Consider the following 18,671-nt stretch of genomic DNA (forward strand, 5'->3'; position numbering starts at 1 on the left):
CGACAGACACACACATAGTACGCGTCTTTTACTTGTGTATACGTAATATCTCACCCACTTCTAGAAGTAATTAATTTATTATACATCAGTAGCTTTTTTGACAGCTTTTGGGGAACAAAACGATGTTGTTTCCTGTATGGCTACGTATATAAAATTCGCACGCATTGAAGCATGAAACGTATGTAATACCATGTACATTATATTGTGCACGATTTTAAAAAATCAATAAATTTTAGTGGGGTATTTCGAGGTCGGGACACTTCTTTTTTTTTTTTTTTTTTTTTTTTTTTTTTTTTTCAAACATCAGAACATCAGATTTGTATAAAATAATTGTAAAAGTTACGGCGAATTAAAAAAGCCGCGATCTCTCCTGAAAACATAAAATTTGTGTAAAGACTTGATTTCACTGCCGTTCAATCATTACGTAACACGTAAAATGTAAATTAATTATAATAATAAGCGCTTCCCTTTCTTGAAGTCTTATACACACATATATATATGTTAAAAATTTGAAAAGTATACAAAACAAAGCAATGATAAAATGTGATGAAGCGGGAAAAAAATATGTATCGATTAATAATAATAATTTATTATCAGTGTACTGCTGTGATTCAAATGAAAGAATAGAAGGAAAATCAGTATACATCACTCGATCTTTGATGTATGAAAGATGAGGGGAAAAAAAAACCATTTGATTAATTCGAAACAAGATTGATTAGCGATGTAAACTATAGATTAAAAGCACGTCGATAATATTGCGTTATCGTGCGACTACAGCTGTAACGATAATTATATTTTTTACCAATAAAGAACTGGCGAATGCTCGAATAAAAATATAGTATAAGGCACATTTCTGATTCCTTCTTCATTTTCAAGACATCCCAAAGAGACCGAATTCCTTCGAAAACCATTATAGGTACATGTACTTGTACAGATTACAGATTACCCCTTTACCCTCTATAAAGGAACCTCGAAAGGAACCAAGTTTTTCCACAGTCAAATAAGTTGTAAGCACAAAAATTTGATGAAATGTAAATGTTGATGTAGTACATCAATTATTTGACTGTGGAAAGACTTAGTTTTCTGTAAAAGTTACAACGTATGCTACCAGCATAGGAGAATTAAAACAAGTTTGACTACTCACCTATGATCCATTTAAAAATATATAAGGTGGGAACCTTTCCAATGTGACGAGAGTCTTTCCAATCCATCCAAATTAATTTGTAGAACAAATTATTTCTATAAATGTCCCTTATTCGAGCTATGAAGAGCGCTCTGCTCTTAGCTCTTTAATAATAAATTCAATTCAATTCAATTCAATTGTTCAAAATAATTATTTTTGTCTTTGCATCCAAAACTTTTCAGTGTGTCAACTCAATTGGATTTATTCTTTATCAAGATTAATTAACAATTTTTATAGTGTGTGTAATAGGTAGGTTATTGAAAAGTGTATTTTGAACAGCCCTGTAGTATTGTTGACAAAGCAACTGACTTGCCAGTTTTTATTCCTCAACAAACTTTGTCACGTTTACAATGGTATTCGCTCCGAGCCGATGCAGAGGTTGCGCCGCCTCTAGCCAAAATCAGGCAAAATTTCTTGCATGTAAACAAACGGCTTAGAGCATATATACATGCGTACAGCTGCTTGTGATTGGCACTTGGCAGGCTAGAGAGAGAACGACGATCGTCTCCTGCTGTCTTATTCAGCCAATCACAAGCAGCTGTACGCATGTATATATGTTCTAAACCGTTTGTTTACATGCAAGAAATTTTGCCTGATTTTGGCTAGAGGGGGCGCAACCTCTGTATCGGCTCGGAGCGAATGTAGTTAATTTATATAAATACTCATTATACTTATTAGTGAACAAAAAAAGCTTATTTTAATATCGTGAGATTTTGTTTACAAACAGCTGGTATTAAAAATAAGCCTTTAAAAATTGTTGGAGGAATTCATGAGAGTGGTCAAATTTTACTCATGACATGTACTTGTGAAGTTGGATTAAGTGAAAAATGCAAGCATACTGAGACAGCTTTATTATTTTGCAACAGGTAGATATAATATAACTACTTGTTCACAAATTACGGTTATTATACCATTCCAGAGTTCCTGTTTTATTGGGTTATTTCGGGTTATACCATTCCAGCGTTCCTGTGTTATTGGGTTGTACCATTTCGCCATTCCTGTGTTAACCACGGGGAGCTATTAATGGTGCTGTTCACATAGACATTTTTTGCTTATTTCATTGTGAACGTTCATATTGAAAAGGGGGTTCCACTGTTCCGCTAAACTCAAATTGAGTGAACAGATTGAACAGACCTATGCGATGTCGATACATCAGTGGGGAAAATATCGATAGAAACAATCGATTGCCGCAGCCAAAAACATCGATAATTCAGATATCGATAGTTATCGGACACCACTATGCGGAATACACCTATATATGTCCAATATGTACAATGTACACACGTGTTGAATCTCTCGCACTGTGAAACTAACCTATCACTGTAAATAATTTGACAGGGTAAGTCTTGACTTTCCAACGACTGCAAATAAAACATAATTTATCGTAAGTAATAGTTTAAAGATATTTCAGATAAATCGAGAGAGTAAAAAGTAAAAAAATGGTAAGGAAAAAGATAGACAACCGTATAAGAACTATCATCGAGGATGGAGTCAGCTGTGGGCATAGGACAATGTTTGTTATTATTGGCGACAAAGCAAAAGACCAAGTGATGTTTCTCCACAATATTTTATTGAGATCGACAGTCAAGGCACAGCCATCAATACTATGGTGCTACGACAAGAATCTTGGCTTTTCTAGTCACAGGAAGAAGAAGATGAAGGCTATAAAGAAAAAGGCCACTGCTGGTAAACTCAATGTCAAGGAAGAGGATCCCTTTGAAGTATTTGCCTTGTCATCAAAAATACGATATTGTTATTATAAAGAAACCCACAAGATCTTGGGTAATACCTACGACATGTGTATAATACAAGATTTCGAATTTGTCACTCCAAACTTATTGGCCAGGACCATAGAAACTGTACGCGGCGGTGGAGTCGTTGTGTTTCTTCTGCAGAGCGTCAAATCTTTAAAACAGTTGTACACTATGAACATGGACGTTCATCAAAGGTTCAGGACAGAAGCTCATAAGGATGTGGTTTGTCGGTTCAACGAGAGATTTTTATTGTCACTGGCTAATTGTAAGCGTTGTTTAGTTATTGACGACCAGCTTCACGTGTTGCCAATTTCATCACAAAATCTGAATATCGAAGTCACTCCAAAAGCAACCGAAGAATCATCGGAATTAGATTTAATGAAGAAAAGTTTGGAGGACACTCAGCCTGTTGGTTCTATTGTCAACTGTTGCAAGACTGTTGATCAGGCTAAGGCACTGCTCAAGTTCATCGAAGCTATTTCTGAAAAGACTTTGAGATCGACTATTTCACTGACAGCTGCCAGGGGTCGTGGTAAGTCAGCAGCCTTGGGGCTCGCGATCGCTGGAGCAATTGCCTTTGGTTATTCCAATATCTACATTACTAGTCCCAGTCCTGAAAACTTGAAAACTCTATTTGAGTTTGTTGCTAAAGGATTCGACGCACTAAATTACCAAGAACACGTTGACTACGAATTCTTCCAGTCGACCAATCCGGAATTTAATCAAGCAACCATCAGAGCAAACGTATTCAGGGATCATAGACAGACGATTCAATACATTCATCCTGCAGATGCCAAAGGTAAACTCAATTTGGCCGAATTGCTTGTCATTGACGAGGCTGCAGCCATTCCACTACCTTACGTCAAAGCTATGCTCGGGCCCTACTTAACTTTCATGGCATCCACTATCAATGGTTATGAAGGCACAGGACGTTCCCTTACTCTCAAGTTGTTGCAGCAGCTAAGAGCTCAGACAGTGCAAGGAAACTCGGCAAGTAAGCAGAACAAGGACTTGGAGGCTAAGGCTATCATTGGAAGGAATCTGCAAGAGCTTACTTTGGATGAACCAATAAGATATAATCTTGGAGACAGTGTTGAAAAGTGGCTGTGCGATCTCCTGTGCCTCGATGCCACCATTGGTGTCACTTCCATATCATCAGGCTGCCCTCCACCAGAGGAATGCCAGCTTTACTACATCAATAGAGACACGCTTTTTTCTTACCACAAAGCTTCTGAACTATTTTTGCAAAGGCTGATGGCCCTTTGCGTTTCTTCTCACTACAAAAATACCCCCAATGATCTGCAGATGATGTCCGACGCACCTGCTCACCATTTATTCTGTTTATTGGGACCAATAGATCCCAATCGCAATTCATTACCAGAGATCTTGGTTGTCGTGCAGGTACGAATTTTTCACGATTTTAAATTTCATTTTAAATTGCATTAACCAATCTATTGTAAAATTTCAGTTATGTCTCGAGGGGCAGATTTCAAAATCAACCGTAAATAATGGTCTAAGGCGAGGCAAGAGAGCGGCTGGCGATCTGATTCCGTGGACCATCGCTCAACAATTCGTTGATAAAAATTTTCCGTTGTTGAGTGGTGCTCGTATTGTTCGTATTGCGACACACCCTGATTATCAAGGTATGGGCTACGGTAGCCGGGCCTTGGCTCTACTGAGGAGATACTACCAGGGTTGCATACCAAGTTTAGAAACAGATGACATTGAGGAAGACAAGACCTCCATTGCTCAGATATCGGAAGATACGGAAATCGATTTGTTGGAGGAGACGATCGAGCCTAAGCAGAACCTGCCACCTCTATTGCTCAAACTGTCCGAGAGGCGTCCCGAGCATTTGGATTATCTTGGGGTATCATTTGGAATTACAGAATCCCTTATCAAGTTCTGGAAACGTGCTAAATTTGTGCCTGTTTATCTAAGACAAACTACCAATGAAATAACTGGGGAACATTCCTGTATCATGCTGTCCAACTTGCAAGACGAATCTGCGGATTGGCTGGTGAACTATTGGAAAGATTTCCGACAACGGTTTATTCGTCTGCTTTCCTCAGCATTCAAGTATGTATCTGAATCTTTGTTCCGTTAAAAAGTTTAAGAAAGTTTTTTAAGCTAATTTTTTATTTTCATTATATAGGGACTACCCGCCTGCACTTTCACTTTCAATTTTGATGAATAATAACATCGCTTTACCTAAAACAACAATTGAAAAAGAAAAACTGGACGAGTATTTGAAACCTGAAGATTTGGAAAGGCTTGAAATGTATGGCAACAATCAAACTGACTACCATTTTATATTTGACCTGATACCTCCGCTTGCGCAACTTTACTTCAAAAATCTAATGGGTAACATGCATTTTTCTCCTGTACAATGTGCTATTTTGCTATCTATGGGTCTTCAGCACAAAGGAGCTGACCAAGTTCTTGATGAATTGAACAAAACTACGTCAAATGATGCCTCTTCGTTGGCAAAATCACAAATTCTGGGACTTTTTAATAGAATAGCATCCAAGGCCACGAAATATTTTATGGAAGTTATCACGAAAAAAATCGAAACTGAAATGAAAATAACAGAAAACACCGAAGCAGGAAATCTTAAGGTGAATGTGGAAAACGGGGAAGCTGTAGAGTTAGAACTGGAGGCTGCAGCTAAAAAGTTACAAGAAAAATCAAAGCAGGAACGTAAGATGCTTGAAAAGTCTGTGCTTGCTCAGTACGCCATCAAAGGCAATGAAGAAGAGTGGGAAAAAGTTCTGAAAACTGGTAAAAATAAGAATTTGCTAACAGTTAAAAGTGGAGAAAAACGAAAATCAGCTGACGACGTAAATCAAACCCTACAAGAAACGACATTTACTGACAAACAAAAAAAGGGAAAAAAGAAGAAGAAACACAGCATATAATTTTTATGGAATATTATTTCACGAAATGTAAAATGATACATGGACTATCATTTTTTTATGTTGAAGAACGACAATATCACGTCTTGTAAATAAATGTATTTACAATTTCAAAAATACTTGATTTTTATTTTCATACAATATTAGTTTAATTTATTGTGCATATCAGAATAAATAAATAATCACAACTTAATTATCAAAGTAACTTACTTAAAATCTAGATGAACGCATCTTCTTTCTTTGAGTAATGAACTAATTCCTCTGGTATGCCTAGCATACTTAGGACATCTGAAATATTTGAGCTCTGGCCATTTCTTTCCGTCAATTCGGAACAAACGATTTCAAGGGCACTTTGGCAGGCTGACTGCCACCTGTCTATGGAAGCTCGTAAGTCTTTGGGGTCATGCTGTAAATAAAAAATGATACCACTTATTAATTAAGTGTGAGTTAACAGATATTTTTTATGTAAAATTTCAGTACGAACTTTCTTTGAACATCTTTCTCTGGATTTCAAACAATCCAGCTCTTGACGGATCTCAAAGATTTTTCTCTTTAACAACAATAAATCGCTTTTTGTCGCATTCTCCGGAACGATTTTTTCAATTCCATCACTGTCATATCGCGTCAACTTTGATCTTTTATTTTCCAGCTCACTGTCGTCTAGTTGTAATACTCTTTTGGCTTCATGAGCTCTAGAGATTAAATTCATGAGGCTTGAAAATATTTTTTAAATTTTCTATGAAAATTAAGAAATTGTTAAAAACCTTAAAGACACAGGAGACTCTGACACGAAACTCAGCCTTCCTGGTTTTTGGCCACTTTTCGTTAACTCCTTGTTGGGAGTGGTAGAAGTATCGAACGGTGACTTGAACGGTTTATTTACATTTTTACTGTTTTTTAACGGCGTCCGGAACATTTTTCCAACCTACACACTCAATGTCAAACAACAATTTCACAACTGGACATCGCAAAAAGAGCTTTTGCAGGTCATGACCAGAGAGAGAAAATCAAATGTGGAAAACTTGTCAAACAGGCGATTTCAATTTTTAAGCAAGACTAACCTGACCTGACCTATACTTAATCACGTGACTACAAGTGGCCAACTGGCCACAGGCCACAGAGGCCCATGTGGTTTCGAAACAAAACAAACTCTACTACTTACGCGCCCTTGCCAGATCACTGTGTGCTCCGAGGTGTTTGACAGTTAAAAATATATTTAGTTTAGCGTTTATTCGAATAGATCGACTGTTTTGTGAAAATAATTTTTATTCGAGTACAGCGAAAAAGATGAACAGTACAAAAAACATGACCAAGCTCGATGTTTCGTTGCTTGGGAAAAAATTTCGAGGCTCCATGCTCGGTTGTCTGGCGGGTGATTGCATCGGAGGCCCTTACGAAGGGGAAACCATGAGTTCTGGTGATCGGGTAGTTTTGCAAAATTCCTACGACAAGCTCGAGGGACCCATGTACAGAGGTAATTTTTAATCATTATTTTTTTTCTTTGCGATTGCACCGATGAATAATTAATATTCATTTTTAGCGCCAGTTATGCAATTCTCCGATGATTCTGCAATGACAAAGTCAGTGGCAGAGTCTTTGATTGAAAAAAAGGACCTTGACCTCGTCGATATGGCTAAAAAGTTCGTCAAGAGTTATTACCAAGAGCCTCACAGGGGATATGGTCAGAGCGTTGTTACAGTGTGTATGGCAATAAAAAAGGCATAAATTGCGAGTAAATTTGAATTTAAGGTGTTTCATTGGCTTTCAGGTTTTTAAAAAGCTCAGAGGCTCCAAATTTACGGACGTTTTACTTCCAGCAAGGGAACAGTTCAATGGTCAAGGTTCTTTTGGGAATGGAGCTGCCATGAGAGTTACTCCGATCGCATTATTTTGTTACAATAATTATGAGCGCACGATCGATATGGCTAGGCAACAATCGTTGCTTACACATACCCATAAAATTGGAATCGATGGAGCAATACTGCAGGTAAAACTTCTATGGACAACTTTTTAATAGTTGCTTAAAACAGAAATTCATTCCATTTAATCATCTGTTTAGGCAATGGCTATTCAACAAAGCTTACATTCTCATCCCAAGGATGAATTCGATGCCAGAGAATTTGTTGATGACCTCATTGATAAAATGAATTTTGTAGAGGCTGACGAAGAAGGGTAAATAAAATCTAAGTTAGGATTACTAAATCACTTGTGTAACAGTAAACTGTTGCACGACTTTTAATTAAAATATGGATTTTACTAGTTTAGGTCTAGTAGAACCACAACCTTACAAAAAGAGATTAACTCTGGTGAAAAAACTTCTTTCCGAAAAAAATGGAAATAAACCAACACCTGATCAAGTTGTTCATGAATTGGGAAACGATATTACGGGTGTAGGATCCGTGCCTACAGCAATATTTTGTTTTTTGAGGGCTCAGAGCCCAATCGAAGGAATCAGGACGGAAAATCCTCTAAGGAGGGCAATCCAATATGCTGTAAATTAATTTTAAAATTCGTACTTCGTCTTGCAGGTTGGAACAAAAAAAAATTGAAATTTTGTTCTTTTTAATTCAGGTAAGTTTGGGAGGAGACGCAGACACCATTGGATGTATGACGGGTGCAATAGCAGGTGCGTTTTATGGCGATGAAAAATTATCGCCTAATGTCTTGCAACACTGTGAAGGGTCGGAAGAATTTAAACAACTTGCGGACAAGTTGCTTGATGCAGCAACTTCAGTGGAATGGAATTCAAATTGAGGCATTGTTGTTGTTTTTTTTTTTCTCATGAATTGTGTAGGTCGTGAATATTTTAAAACGAACAAGGATGTTAAGTATTTTTATAACAAATTAAAAATCATGATGGCATCTACAATGTCTTTTCAATTAACGAAATTTGCTATTTTCCGATTTATCACATATTTTATTATCCTTGAAAAAAGTCCATGATATTTTTGAAGGAATCCCGGTCTATGAGATTCTGATTGTCTCTCAAATCACGCATGATCAGAGCCGTTTCATCCGTCCAATCACATTCCCTCGCGTATAGGTATATTGTGCACAGTAAACTCGATATGTAAATAAATCTACACGTCATCGCACAGCATACAAAGTCTAGCTATTCGCACACTCGGGCCTCAGCACTTGTTTCTTTTTTTTATTTTTTATTTTTTAAATTTCGCTTGGATACAAGGATACAACTGATTAAACGGTCGAGTGAATTGCAGTTTTCTCCCTCTTTTTGATTTTCTCTCTCGATCTAAGTACATACATAGTGTACGCACAGTGAGCATAGCAGCCAAAATTAACAGAAGCATCAAGGAAAAATGATCAACACAGGGTGAGCAGCATAATATGTTTGACATACATTTTTTCGTTGGTATCCGTTTCAGTGTGTGAAAGCACTTGTTGAGTCGGAGGCTCGTAATTGAATTCCATTTTAGGAAGTTGGCCGGTTGCACCATCTTCATCACTGGTGCGTCTAGAGGAATCGGCAAAAGCATTGCCCTCAAGGCTGCTCAAGATGGAGCTAATATTGTGTTGGCGGCTAAAACTGCCGAGCCGCATCCCAAGCTTCCTGGAACTATTTATTCCGCAGCTGATGAAGGTTTTTCACATTATTATTCAAGCCTTGAATTTTCACTAGAACGATTTTCTTGCATGTAATAATAACTTACTGCTGATAATCTCATATTTATTTGTTGATTTATTAAAAATTTGTGCCTAGTTGCTTGATTGGGATTTTCAAAACAAGTAAATAATCATAAAAAAATGGGATCATGAATGTCAAAATTTTCAATTTGGCAGTTGAGAAAGCCGGAGGTAAGGCACTACCCTGTGTTGTTGATGTGAGAGATGAAAACCAAGTGTCAAGCGCAGTCAAGGTTGCAGTGGAAAAATTTGGAGGCATTGATATTCTGGTCAACAATGCCAGTGCCATTTCTTTAACAGGAACTCTTTCCACGGACATGAAGAGATACGACCTAATGAACAACATCAATGCCAGAGGAACTTTCCTTGTGTGAGTGCTTATGTTTTGTCTCATAAAAACAAGTATAAAAATACAGCTCTCACTTTAAAGTTCAATCAATCAGGTCCAAAATGTGCTTACCACATCTACTAAAGAGCAAAAACCCGCACATAATCAACATCAGTCCTCCACTGAATATGCATCCGATTTGGTTCAAGAATCATTTAGCATATACCATGGCAAAGTATGGTATGTCTATGTGTGTTTTGGGCATGGCAGAAGAATTCAAGGACCAAGGAGTTGCTGTTAATGCTGTATGGCCCAAAACTGGTTTGTACTAGTGCATTCAATGAATATTTTATTCTTATGTAAAGGTATGAAGTATACCCATATACAAATGACCTTTATTTACAAATACATGTAGCCATCCACACAGCAGCCATAGAAATGTTAGCAGGACAAGAGTCGATGAGAACTAGTAGAAAGCCTGAAATCATGTCTGATGCTGTCTATGCTTTAATGTGTAAAAATAGTAAAACTGTAACCGGGCAATTTCTTGTTGATGAAGAAATCTTAAAAAATGAAGGAATAACTGATTTAAAACAGTATGCTTGTGATCCAGGTATTTCCGTTGTATAAAGATTTTGATTAACGCGATAATTCTATATAAAATTTTTGCCAACTTGCAGAAAACGCGGATAACTTGATGTTAGACTTCTTCTTGGATGTAAATAGCACTGATACGAGAATAATAGGAGCTGCTGCTGAAAAAACTCAGACAACAGCAAGTGTTCAAAAAATTCCTAGGATATTTTCTGCCATTGAGAAAAAAATTAATTCCGAACTTGTTAATAAAACCGATGCTGTCTACACCTTCGTTGTTCAAGGTATGAGTCATAGTTTGTAAAAGTTTGCCAAAACTCTTTCTCAAATTTCTTTTTTTTTTCAGGTAATGAACCCGGTACTTGGTATTTAGATCTTAAAAATGGCAGTGGATCATGTGGCCAAGGTGATCCACCTAAAGCACCTGCAGATGCCACATTGACCATGACCTCTGACAATTTCTTTGACATGTTTTCGGGTAAAACACCTTTTTTTTGTAATTTCAATTACAAATTTAACGTTAACAATACGCTTTTTTTATTTAGGAAAATTGAAACCGGCAACGGCTTTTATGATGGGTAAGTTGAAAGTCACTGGTAATTTCCAAAAAGTCATGAAGTTGGAAACAATGATGAAAAGTTTGAAAGCCAAGCTGTGAAAAAAAACCATTTATTGTTTAAATTTTTATATAATCATTTATAAATATGTTAAGCAGCTGTTGAAACTTTTTATATACTTGTGCAAAAATGCAAGGTAAGGGCATAAACAATAATGATATTAGTATTTGTAAAATATATATATATTTTTTATGTAAAATTTTTCATATAATAATCAAATGCATTATTTTATAAAACTTTTTTGGTAAGTCAGCTTTCTCGTCATTTACATTGATGCAACCTTAACAATAAGTATTTAACAAAAGTAACGCAAAAATCATAAGAATGTACATAATATGTTTCTTATATAATAGGAAATACATTGCTATCAACTGATTTGAGAAAAGATGATCACAGAAAGGTAGCGCATTATTCTGATTTTTGTAATTTCAACAAAACGTCATCAGTAGTGTCTAATTGTTACATTGAGTTTTACGACAGTAATGCTTTAGATTTCTCATAAACTCCAAAAAAAATAAAACCCCCAATAGATATCCAAGTAACTCTTGGCACTATGCCAGAAAATAAGCTGAAATAAAATTTTATACAAATTAAGCACAATTTTAATAGCTTGTAAAAAGGAAAAATATTTAAACTCTCACCCTCTTACTCCATTTATTCTGTAAATCGACGATAAAACTTCCCACACTGTCAACTCTGACGACTTTTCAACACTTTTACTTGACAGCATTATTCTAGTCTTGGCAACGTCAAGAGGCGTTGTAATCGCAGCAGCAATGCTTCCAGCAGCTGCCCCACAAAGTGCCCCCTCATAAGGATAAATAGCTCTCTGAGCATATTCACCCCATACTTGTTTAAAATATTCCCAGATAGGAAACTGAATAAGGCTGAAGGGCATATCCCTCAAGACTGTGCTCCAATATCCTCTATAAAGCAATCTAATACTGAAATGTCTGTGATCTGGCAGTAAAGCTTGTTTTCTCTGTTTCACAACTTCAACAGGTACACGAATGAGACAAGACGCCTGTGGGAATATACAAAATGTATAAATGGCAGTCTCATGGTTAAAAAACAAAATATTGCCTTACTACTTCCGAAAATGATGCAGCACCCATGTGAACGAGTGGAGAGAACTCTTTTGGTACTCTGTGCTCAAGTAACATTTTTAAACTCTCGTAAGTAACGAAAAATAGAGCAGCTGTAAAAGTCCAAAACCATGGATTAAGATTATTTACAATTATATAAAAAATCTAAGATTAGAGTTGTTAACCTGTAGGTGCAGATCCTAATATAACTGGCGACAATCCTTTGTACAGCTGTCTAAAACCCCCAGATTGTAAAAAGCCTCTTTCACTTTGTAATCTAGTTTTAAGAGTGTCAATGGGAAACAATGCAATGTCCACTAAAGTGCCGGCCAAACCACCTGACTGTCATAAAAATTGATGTTAACGACGCAACAACGTTTGCAAGTATATGGTGGTTTGAAAAATCAAAATCCTTACGGAAAGAAATCGAGTTAATTAATAGATAATAATGCATGATTTTGAAAAATCATAAATTCTTGTAACCTCGCACAATTCTAACAACAATCGACTTACAATCAAAGAGACGATAAAAATCCTCCTCGCAGCGAGCTCGATATTCTCATTCTGGTAGACATCCATGACATGTGTTGTACCAACAGGCAATAACAACAAAGTTTTTTCTCACCGGAGCTGGAGGCTGAGGAAAGATCTTGAAAAAAAACACCGGAACGCATGAAGGTTTTTGAGTGTTTACAAGCACGGAGCAGACGACACGGTAGAAAAAACGGCAAAAGTGAATTGAGACAACCAATCAAATTATTTCTCGGTGCGTGTGCAAACCAATGGGAAGGTTGCGCCTCCCCCCCACCTAGCAATCAATCGTTTTAATATTAATAAAAGACTCGATTGCAAACAATGACTAATGTTTGCATTCAGAGTAATTATTTATTATTTTGCTAAAAATGGCTTATTTTAAGGTCATCAACCGAGTTGCGTATATCATGCGCACTGTGGTGGCTGTACAGTGATGGTGCGGCAAGTAGAAACTGCAGTAGAGTAGAAGTAGTTTTTGAGATAAATCGATCGAGCGTCTCGAGTGGCCGGAAGAGGTAAAGAAAATTAATAATTCATCGGCTGGCTTGGAGATTGAAGAACTCCCACGAAAAGGGGAAAAAAAACATTTATATTCATCACGAGATGGCGTCGAAATATTTTTTTTCGATTTATCAACAACTTCGAAGCCAACAATTTCGTTACTAAATTCATGGAGGATAAAATTGCCGAGTGTATATGCATTGGTATTCTCTCCTCTCCGATATCCCCAAAGTTGATAGAGAAAAGAGGCTCCTGCATTTTTTCCACGATTCACGGAATTATTGGAAATTAACTCTTACCTACATGAAATATAAAGTTTAATTTTTAATTGATATTGTTCTTCGTCATTTTTTAGTTTGTGCATAAAAAAAAACACATCTTTCGATCATACAGTGAAATTAACCAAAACAAAAAAGTTGCGCATATTTACCTACACATCTCACTTTGAAAACTACATGGTTCGCAGCAACGAAGACGTTCTCAAAATATTCCTTTTATCGAGCGTCGTGAAAGTCTGAATAATTTATTTGTGGGTATATCGCTCGTTCAATATACATTTAATGTAAAAAAAAAAGAAATTTCAGTAACTCATGTACAGGAAAGCAAAAGCTTAAGAAAAAAATAAATTGGAAAAAATCACCAATTGTTACAGGGTTTGGGTTTGCAAACGTAAGTGAAATCGGAGTGGAAGAGGAAATGTACGATAAGAGAGACAGATGCACGAATAGAAGCCTCGATCCTCTCTTTGAGAGCTGCTCTCTCGAAATGGACCACATTCTCCGCAAAATGATTTGGCAACAGTGTGTGTTAAAATTTTACAGTTCGGCAAATACATATGTATACATATATACACTTAACTTGTTATTCTTGAGAATCTTGAGGAAGCATAAGCATAATGAGGATCGACGTAAATATATATATATATATATATATATATATATATATATATATATATATATATATATATAATGTTAAGGAGAGAGGTATAGAACGAAATCGTTGCGAAAGAAAAAGTTGAGAACAGAAAACAGCAAAAGCAGAAGGGTGGGTGAGAGTGAGAGAGGAAACAAGAGAAAACAACGATGAGCGAGCGAGAATCAATATATCAATAACATGTTAACGCTCGTTTATGAAAGTCAACCGCCGTGCAACGCCTTACTTATATGGATTTTAGACAGTTTCGACTCATCTTTTTGCCAAGTAGTTAGCAATTTCAACCCTTTCCCTGTATCGAAAAAAAAAAAAAAATTATGGGTATTGTGTTATTTGCTCACTGATATGTTCTCGTGAAATAAATAATATCTAGGGGATAAAAAAGGCTAATGGAGAAAAATAAAAAGGAGCGAGTTGCAGCCGTTCCATCAGGAGAACGGGAGGTTGATTATTTGGCGGGAATGCGCATTCATCACAGTACAGGAGAAATAAGCTATAAGCTAAAAAATTTTACAAAGTATCTGGATACAAAAATTTGCCCTTTTGAATAACCTATAATGTATCTGAGCAAAATTTTTTGGGAAACTTTACGGGAAAAATTTATAATCATCAAACTGTGGCGATCTGATGGGGAAAAAAATTCTAAAGGAATCTATCAAGCCTTATTCAATCGAAATCGATGCTTCAGATGTTATTTAATTAATTAATAATGTATATGTACGGATAGCCATCATCGACACTTCCCCTACCGTTGTACTTGTTTGATTCAGAATTGTTATTTAATTGTTGATTAAAAAATAACTACGCCACCGATTTCGATCGCACTCGGCTTAATGGATTTTCCTTTTTGATTTTTTTCTTCATCTCTGAAGCTTAATTTATCGATACAAGCGCCCAAGTAAACGTGCACAGTAGTTACCTACAATGGCAAATATCCATATAAAAAGGAGGTAGTTCTAGGGGGGGCGATATGGGGATGGGGGTAGTCCCTACCCCTACCCGGTAGGGTAGCTTTGCGGAGAAGAGGGGGGGGCTGAAAAAAATTACGAGGGAAATAAACAGGGGAAGGTTGAGATGAATGTACGAAGGTGTTAAATAATGGATAGATAACTTTTTATATTAATATGATTTCCATACCAAGTTTACGTAGGGTTACAGAATAAACCGATCTTAAACATGAAAAAACTTCTTATTTCAAAGTACTTGTGTAGCGGCTTGCCAAGTTGGCAGATTTGACGAAAACCATAGAAGAGGGGGTTGGTATTGGTTATAAAAAAAGCTCCCCTCTCTCTCTTTCTCATTTGGAAGGGCAAGGGAAGGATAGAGGAGAGGGAGGTGGCTCGTGCGCGCGGACAAGTGACGCCGCCAACGCCGCACGCTGCCACCGTCAAAGCAGCTTGGACTTGGAGGCCTTGCTTACACGACCCTCTGCGCTGGAGATTTGAGTAGTCAGTCGTCGCTTGTTGATCGTCAAAGGCCAGTAGTCCCCGGACAGTAGTGAGCGTTTCTTGCCAAAGTCAAGGAGTTGTCACTCACCTGCATTCCTCGTTGTTGCTGATTCTCCTCCAGGAGGTAAGGTCCCGTAATTATTAAATACACCCTCAACCAGCTGAGTAGTTTCTGCCTGTCGCGAACGGTTGGTGTAAATAACACACTTGCGCGCGCGCGCGCGCGCCTCGATCTTGAATCAAGTGCTGACGCCTTCGAGGCCGGTCTTCGCTCCAGAGGTCGGGCTCTCCTCGTGCCTGGGCTTCCACCGAGTTAGCCTCCACGTTTTTCCAAGCGAGTATCCGCGTACTTTCGTCGAATACGAGGTTCCCGCTACCTACTACACAACGCCGAGCTCTCTACGACTGTTGGCCGCCGTGTCATGGCGGCGTCGTCAAGCCGCTCCAGTGGGAGCTCATAATTCGCCCTTGCCAATAAACTACGCGTTCCGAGAAGACGAAGGCTTCGGGGAGTACGAGTCGTTTTTTTTCGGGATTTTTAAAAAAATGTAGCGCTCTTCGAGGCTCTTTATTTTTCGAGATACGAGCGTTCGTTGAAGTTGCTCATGGGCATCGTTGGACGCCGGGTGAGCGGAGGGTGGGGGACGGTTTTGGATGTGTTGGCGCGTGTGTGAATGTTCCTCGGCGCGTGTATTCGCGAGAAAGGGCGGGAAAGGTCGATGCCATTCGAGGGCGCACGGCTTAGGACGCCACTAGTCCGAAAATGTTAATTAATGCCGTTCCAAGAACCGAACTCTGCCTCATCATTTCTACTGGTACATATAGGTATAGACAAGTCTTGTAGCAACGGTTGCATTTTTCTTTGATCATTTTTTGTTAATTTTTTTTTTTTTTTTTTTTCCGTCTTAATAATCCAAGTTCAGAGTAAAAGATGCGCGCGACTTAGTTTGTTGTGTGCAGTGTTGGAGAAAGAGAGAAGAGAACGCGCGCGCACCGCTATCCGGTACCTGTGCCGAACTCCGCTATGTTGCTCGTGAGCTGAACATCAGCGGCGAGCGTTCGTGTTCACACACAGGCCCTCTTGGCTTCTCTCCCGGCATCCATGATGACAATAAGGCGTCTTTTTAGGAGTTAAGAGCTCTTACGGTCTTGGCTCTTTCCCCTAAATTATTCCAACAATTTTTCGACATTTTTTTAGATTTTTTCCACGGTTTTTTCACCCAAATTAAAATTTTTTTCATTTTTTTGACATATTTCACTCGAAAGATTTATTTGATCAGCTAATCAATTAAGCGTCTGACGAAAAAATTTTCACAACTCAATCAATTTATTTACAAATGTGGATTAAAGTTGAGCAATTACTCATCAAAGTGAACAATTTGTTTTTTCAGCGCATCTGTAAAAATAAATTAATTTAGTATCACTTCTGAAATACACGTTACTCACAAAAAGATTTATTCGTAATCTATCTATAATAATGGTATATAAATTTGTTAAAAATTTCACCTTTGGCGAGGCATGAATTATTATCGTTATTCATAAAATTTTTATAGAAAAAATTGGTCTTGAGGCAATACGTGATAATTCGTTAAAAAAATTTAATTTTCAGAACACGTGTTAAAAGTTCCGTTTGGGTGTAAGCAAATATAAATAATCATGTCGGACGATAACACGACAGCCGTCGAAGACCAGAAGAAGAAAAGGGGAAGACAACCCAAGGCAGAAAACAACAAAGCAGTCAAAGAACCCAAAAAGAGGGGTAGGACCGCAGCAGAAAAGACAAAGAGTAACAAGTCCGACAATGAGGAGGAAGCACCCGCGGTGCCCGCAAAGAGGGGGCGTGGAAGGCCCAAGGGAAGCCACAAGAAGGTAAATAAATTCAAAACTTAAAATAAGTAAATGAAATATATAGATATATAGGATGTAAAATAACAAATTTTACATACTTTCAGACTGCAGCGACGAAAACTTCTTCAGGACGTGGTCGTGGTCGACCCAAGAAGGTAGAAGAGAAACCCGAGAGTACTGGCGAGGAAGACGAGCAGGAAGAAGAAGAAGAGGAAGAGGAGAACTGAACAAGATAAGCCTGATCAATCTGGATGATTTATAAAACAAGAATTTATGAAATCATGAATACGCCCTTCCTCTATTCTCTATCGATGCTGTCAATAATGACAAATCACACCTGTCTATAATTACTATTATTAGATTATATTATTTTTTAATCATTAATTTTCACTACAACATTCAGCCTGAATATGAAAGAAATTTTCGGGGTTTTTTTTTAATTAGGCCCTTCTCTGCCCCTTTTCATAGTTATATACATTTTTATAGGCAACTCTGTTTTTTAATTGTAATTTAGAAATGATGATGGAAAGTCGTTAAAAATGAAAAGAGCGCCAATAAATAAATACATCATCAAAAGTATTATGATACATTTTGTCGTATAAGCGTCGAATTTTTTAACAGCTAATAGAAGAAATCGCGTCTGATTAATTGTGTGTTGTAGTATAAACGATGTGTATTTGTAAGAAACAGTTTTAATTGTAGTCGTGTAATTTTCACTGATCAGAAAGGGTTTAAACTTAGTGATTAATGTATGTCGAACCTGGAAGTCCCAATTAAATTTCAATTATTAAAATACACGAGTCCTATTTAATATTTTCTTTTTTCCACCTGTGCTGCATTGTTCATCGTGTCCTATTTCTTGTAATAATTGATTCTTGCGCTAATTCAATTAGTACGTGTTTTGATGAATTGAAAATTCATGAAAAGGTTTGTTGATGATGCTTTGTGTACATCACGGGTGCAAGAAAGTACTCTTTTATTGATAATTAAAAATTAAAATTATAAAAGTCTTGTTTCTATGCAAATGTTTTTCGAATGAGTGTCAAATTTGTATTAAAGTAAAATAAATCAACAAAAATACGTCTTTGTTTTTTTTCTCATTGCTAAATCTTGTTACATACTCCAAAGTACGATACACAATAATGTATTGCATTCTCTATATATTTTCAATTAATAACCACTACTTAACAAAAAAAAAAAAAAAGATTGAAAAAATTTGTTACAAAGTTTTTACAGTTGAAAAAGTTTTCATTTGTTGATTTTTTGTTCTATTCCAATAGACTATA

General features: G+C 37.0%; 6 protein-coding genes across 8 annotated transcripts; 4 read left to right on the plus strand and 2 right to left on the minus strand.

Moving 5' to 3' along the window:
* The first annotated feature begins 2,449 nt into the window (after positions 1–2,449).
* Positions 2,450–5,953, plus strand: l(1)G0020 (RNA cytidine acetyltransferase l(1)G0020). Of its 3 annotated transcripts, none has more exons than XM_014360069.2 (4): positions 2,450–2,522; positions 2,586–4,338; positions 4,406–5,016; positions 5,093–5,953. In XM_014360069.2, exons 2-4 carry the CDS (start codon positions 2,623–2,625, stop codon positions 5,853–5,855), a joined length of 3,090 nt encoding a protein of 1,029 aa, XP_014215555.2. In that variant the 5' UTR covers positions 2,450–2,522; positions 2,586–2,622; the 3' UTR covers positions 5,856–5,953. The 3 variants fall into 3 exon arrangements, with proteins under 3 accessions (XP_014215555.2, XP_089451400.1, XP_089451401.1); XM_089595274.1 differs by having other exon boundaries at positions 2,595–4,338; XM_089595275.1 differs by having other exon boundaries at positions 2,452–2,522; positions 2,579–4,338.
* A 64-nt stretch (positions 5,954–6,017) lies between these two features.
* Positions 6,018–6,867, minus strand: LOC106644527 (uncharacterized). Its single transcript, XM_014360075.2, has 3 exons — positions 6,617–6,867; positions 6,337–6,544; positions 6,018–6,258 (listed from the first exon to the last, which is right to left on the minus strand). The coding sequence occupies exons 1-3, from the start codon at positions 6,766–6,768 to the stop codon at positions 6,070–6,072; spliced, it is 549 nt and encodes a 182-aa protein (XP_014215561.2). The 5' UTR covers positions 6,769–6,867; the 3' UTR covers positions 6,018–6,069.
* A 94-nt stretch (positions 6,868–6,961) lies between these two features.
* Positions 6,962–8,718, plus strand: LOC106644525 (ADP-ribosylhydrolase ARH3). The gene is made up of 6 exons (XM_014360071.2): positions 6,962–7,326; positions 7,393–7,550; positions 7,621–7,839; positions 7,912–8,024; positions 8,113–8,344; positions 8,424–8,718. Exons 1-6 carry the CDS (start codon positions 7,140–7,142, stop codon positions 8,604–8,606), a joined length of 1,092 nt encoding a protein of 363 aa, XP_014215557.2. The 5' UTR covers positions 6,962–7,139; the 3' UTR covers positions 8,607–8,718.
* Positions 8,719–8,959: 241 nt separating this feature from the next.
* On the plus strand, positions 8,960–11,361 carry Hsdl2 (Hydroxysteroid dehydrogenase like 2). Its single transcript, XM_014360070.2, has 8 exons — positions 8,960–9,186; positions 9,290–9,453; positions 9,654–9,867; positions 9,941–10,146; positions 10,241–10,438; positions 10,506–10,703; positions 10,766–10,897; positions 10,965–11,361. The coding sequence occupies exons 1-8, from the start codon at positions 9,173–9,175 to the stop codon at positions 11,075–11,077; spliced, it is 1,239 nt and encodes a 412-aa protein (XP_014215556.1). The 5' UTR covers positions 8,960–9,172; the 3' UTR covers positions 11,078–11,361.
* LOC106644526 (mitochondrial S-adenosylmethionine carrier protein) lies at positions 11,263–12,951 on the minus strand. The gene is made up of 5 exons (XM_014360073.2): positions 12,635–12,951; positions 12,307–12,463; positions 12,125–12,234; positions 11,678–12,060; positions 11,263–11,604 (listed from the first exon to the last, which is right to left on the minus strand). Exons 1-5 carry the CDS (start codon positions 12,698–12,700, stop codon positions 11,508–11,510), a joined length of 813 nt encoding a protein of 270 aa, XP_014215559.2. The 5' UTR covers positions 12,701–12,951; the 3' UTR covers positions 11,263–11,507.
* A 2,524-nt stretch (positions 12,952–15,475) lies between these two features.
* D1 (D1 chromosomal protein) lies at positions 15,476–18,465 on the plus strand. Its single transcript, XM_014350585.2, has 3 exons — positions 15,476–15,661; positions 17,147–17,406; positions 17,490–18,465. Exons 2-3 carry the CDS (start codon positions 17,194–17,196, stop codon positions 17,610–17,612), a joined length of 336 nt encoding a protein of 111 aa, XP_014206071.1. The 5' UTR covers positions 15,476–15,661; positions 17,147–17,193; the 3' UTR covers positions 17,613–18,465.
* Positions 18,466–18,671: the final 206 nt, after the last annotated feature.

The sequence above is a fragment of the Copidosoma floridanum genome, unplaced genomic scaffold (assembly GCF_036245765.1).
Source record: "Copidosoma floridanum isolate Cflo_tuat_1 unplaced genomic scaffold, Cflo_Japanese_pri ptg000025l, whole genome shotgun sequence".
NCBI classification, from domain to species: Eukaryota; Metazoa; Arthropoda; class Insecta; order Hymenoptera; family Encyrtidae; genus Copidosoma; species Copidosoma floridanum.

Excerpts from the sequence above, each read along its gene's own strand:
- LOC106644527 (XM_014360075.2), bottom strand. The coding sequence starts at position 6,768 with ATGTTCCGGACGCCGTTAAAAAACAGTAAAAATGTAAATAAACCGTTC. Across the intron at positions 6,545-6,616 it reads GAGTCTCCTGTGTCTTTAAG|AGCTCATGAAGCCAAAAGAG; the intron begins GTTTTTAACAAT and ends TTTAATCTCTAG. Across the intron at positions 6,259-6,336 it reads GAGAAAGATGTTCAAAGAAA|CATGACCCCAAAGACTTACG; the intron begins GTTCGTACTGAA and ends TTTTATTTACAG.
- LOC106644525 (XM_014360071.2), top strand. The coding sequence starts at position 7,140 with ATGAACAGTACAAAAAACATGACCAAGCTCGATGTTTCGTTGCTTGGG. Across the intron at positions 7,327-7,392 it reads CGAGGGACCCATGTACAGAG|CGCCAGTTATGCAATTCTCC; the intron begins GTAATTTTTAAT and ends ATTCATTTTTAG. Across the intron at positions 8,025-8,112 it reads GTAGAGGCTGACGAAGAAGG|TTTAGGTCTAGTAGAACCAC; the intron begins GTAAATAAAATC and ends GGATTTTACTAG.
- Hsdl2 (XM_014360070.2), top strand. Across the intron at positions 9,868-9,940 it reads GCCAGAGGAACTTTCCTTGT|GTCCAAAATGTGCTTACCAC; the intron begins GTGAGTGCTTAT and ends TCAATCAATCAG. Across the intron at positions 10,439-10,505 it reads ACAGTATGCTTGTGATCCAG|AAAACGCGGATAACTTGATG; the intron begins GTATTTCCGTTG and ends GCCAACTTGCAG.
- LOC106644526 (XM_014360073.2), bottom strand. The coding sequence starts at position 12,700 with ATGGATGTCTACCAGAATGAGAATATCGAGCTCGCTGCGAGGAGGATT. Across the intron at positions 12,061-12,124 it reads CTGCATCATTTTCGGAAGTA|GCGTCTTGTCTCATTCGTGT; the intron begins GTAAGGCAATAT and ends ATATTCCCACAG. Across the intron at positions 11,605-11,677 it reads AGAATAAATGGAGTAAGAGG|CTTATTTTCTGGCATAGTGC; the intron begins GTGAGAGTTTAA and ends ATTTTATTTCAG.
- D1 (XM_014350585.2), top strand. The coding sequence starts at position 17,194 with ATGTCGGACGATAACACGACAGCCGTCGAAGACCAGAAGAAGAAAAGG. Across the intron at positions 17,407-17,489 it reads CCAAGGGAAGCCACAAGAAG|ACTGCAGCGACGAAAACTTC; the intron begins GTAAATAAATTC and ends ACATACTTTCAG.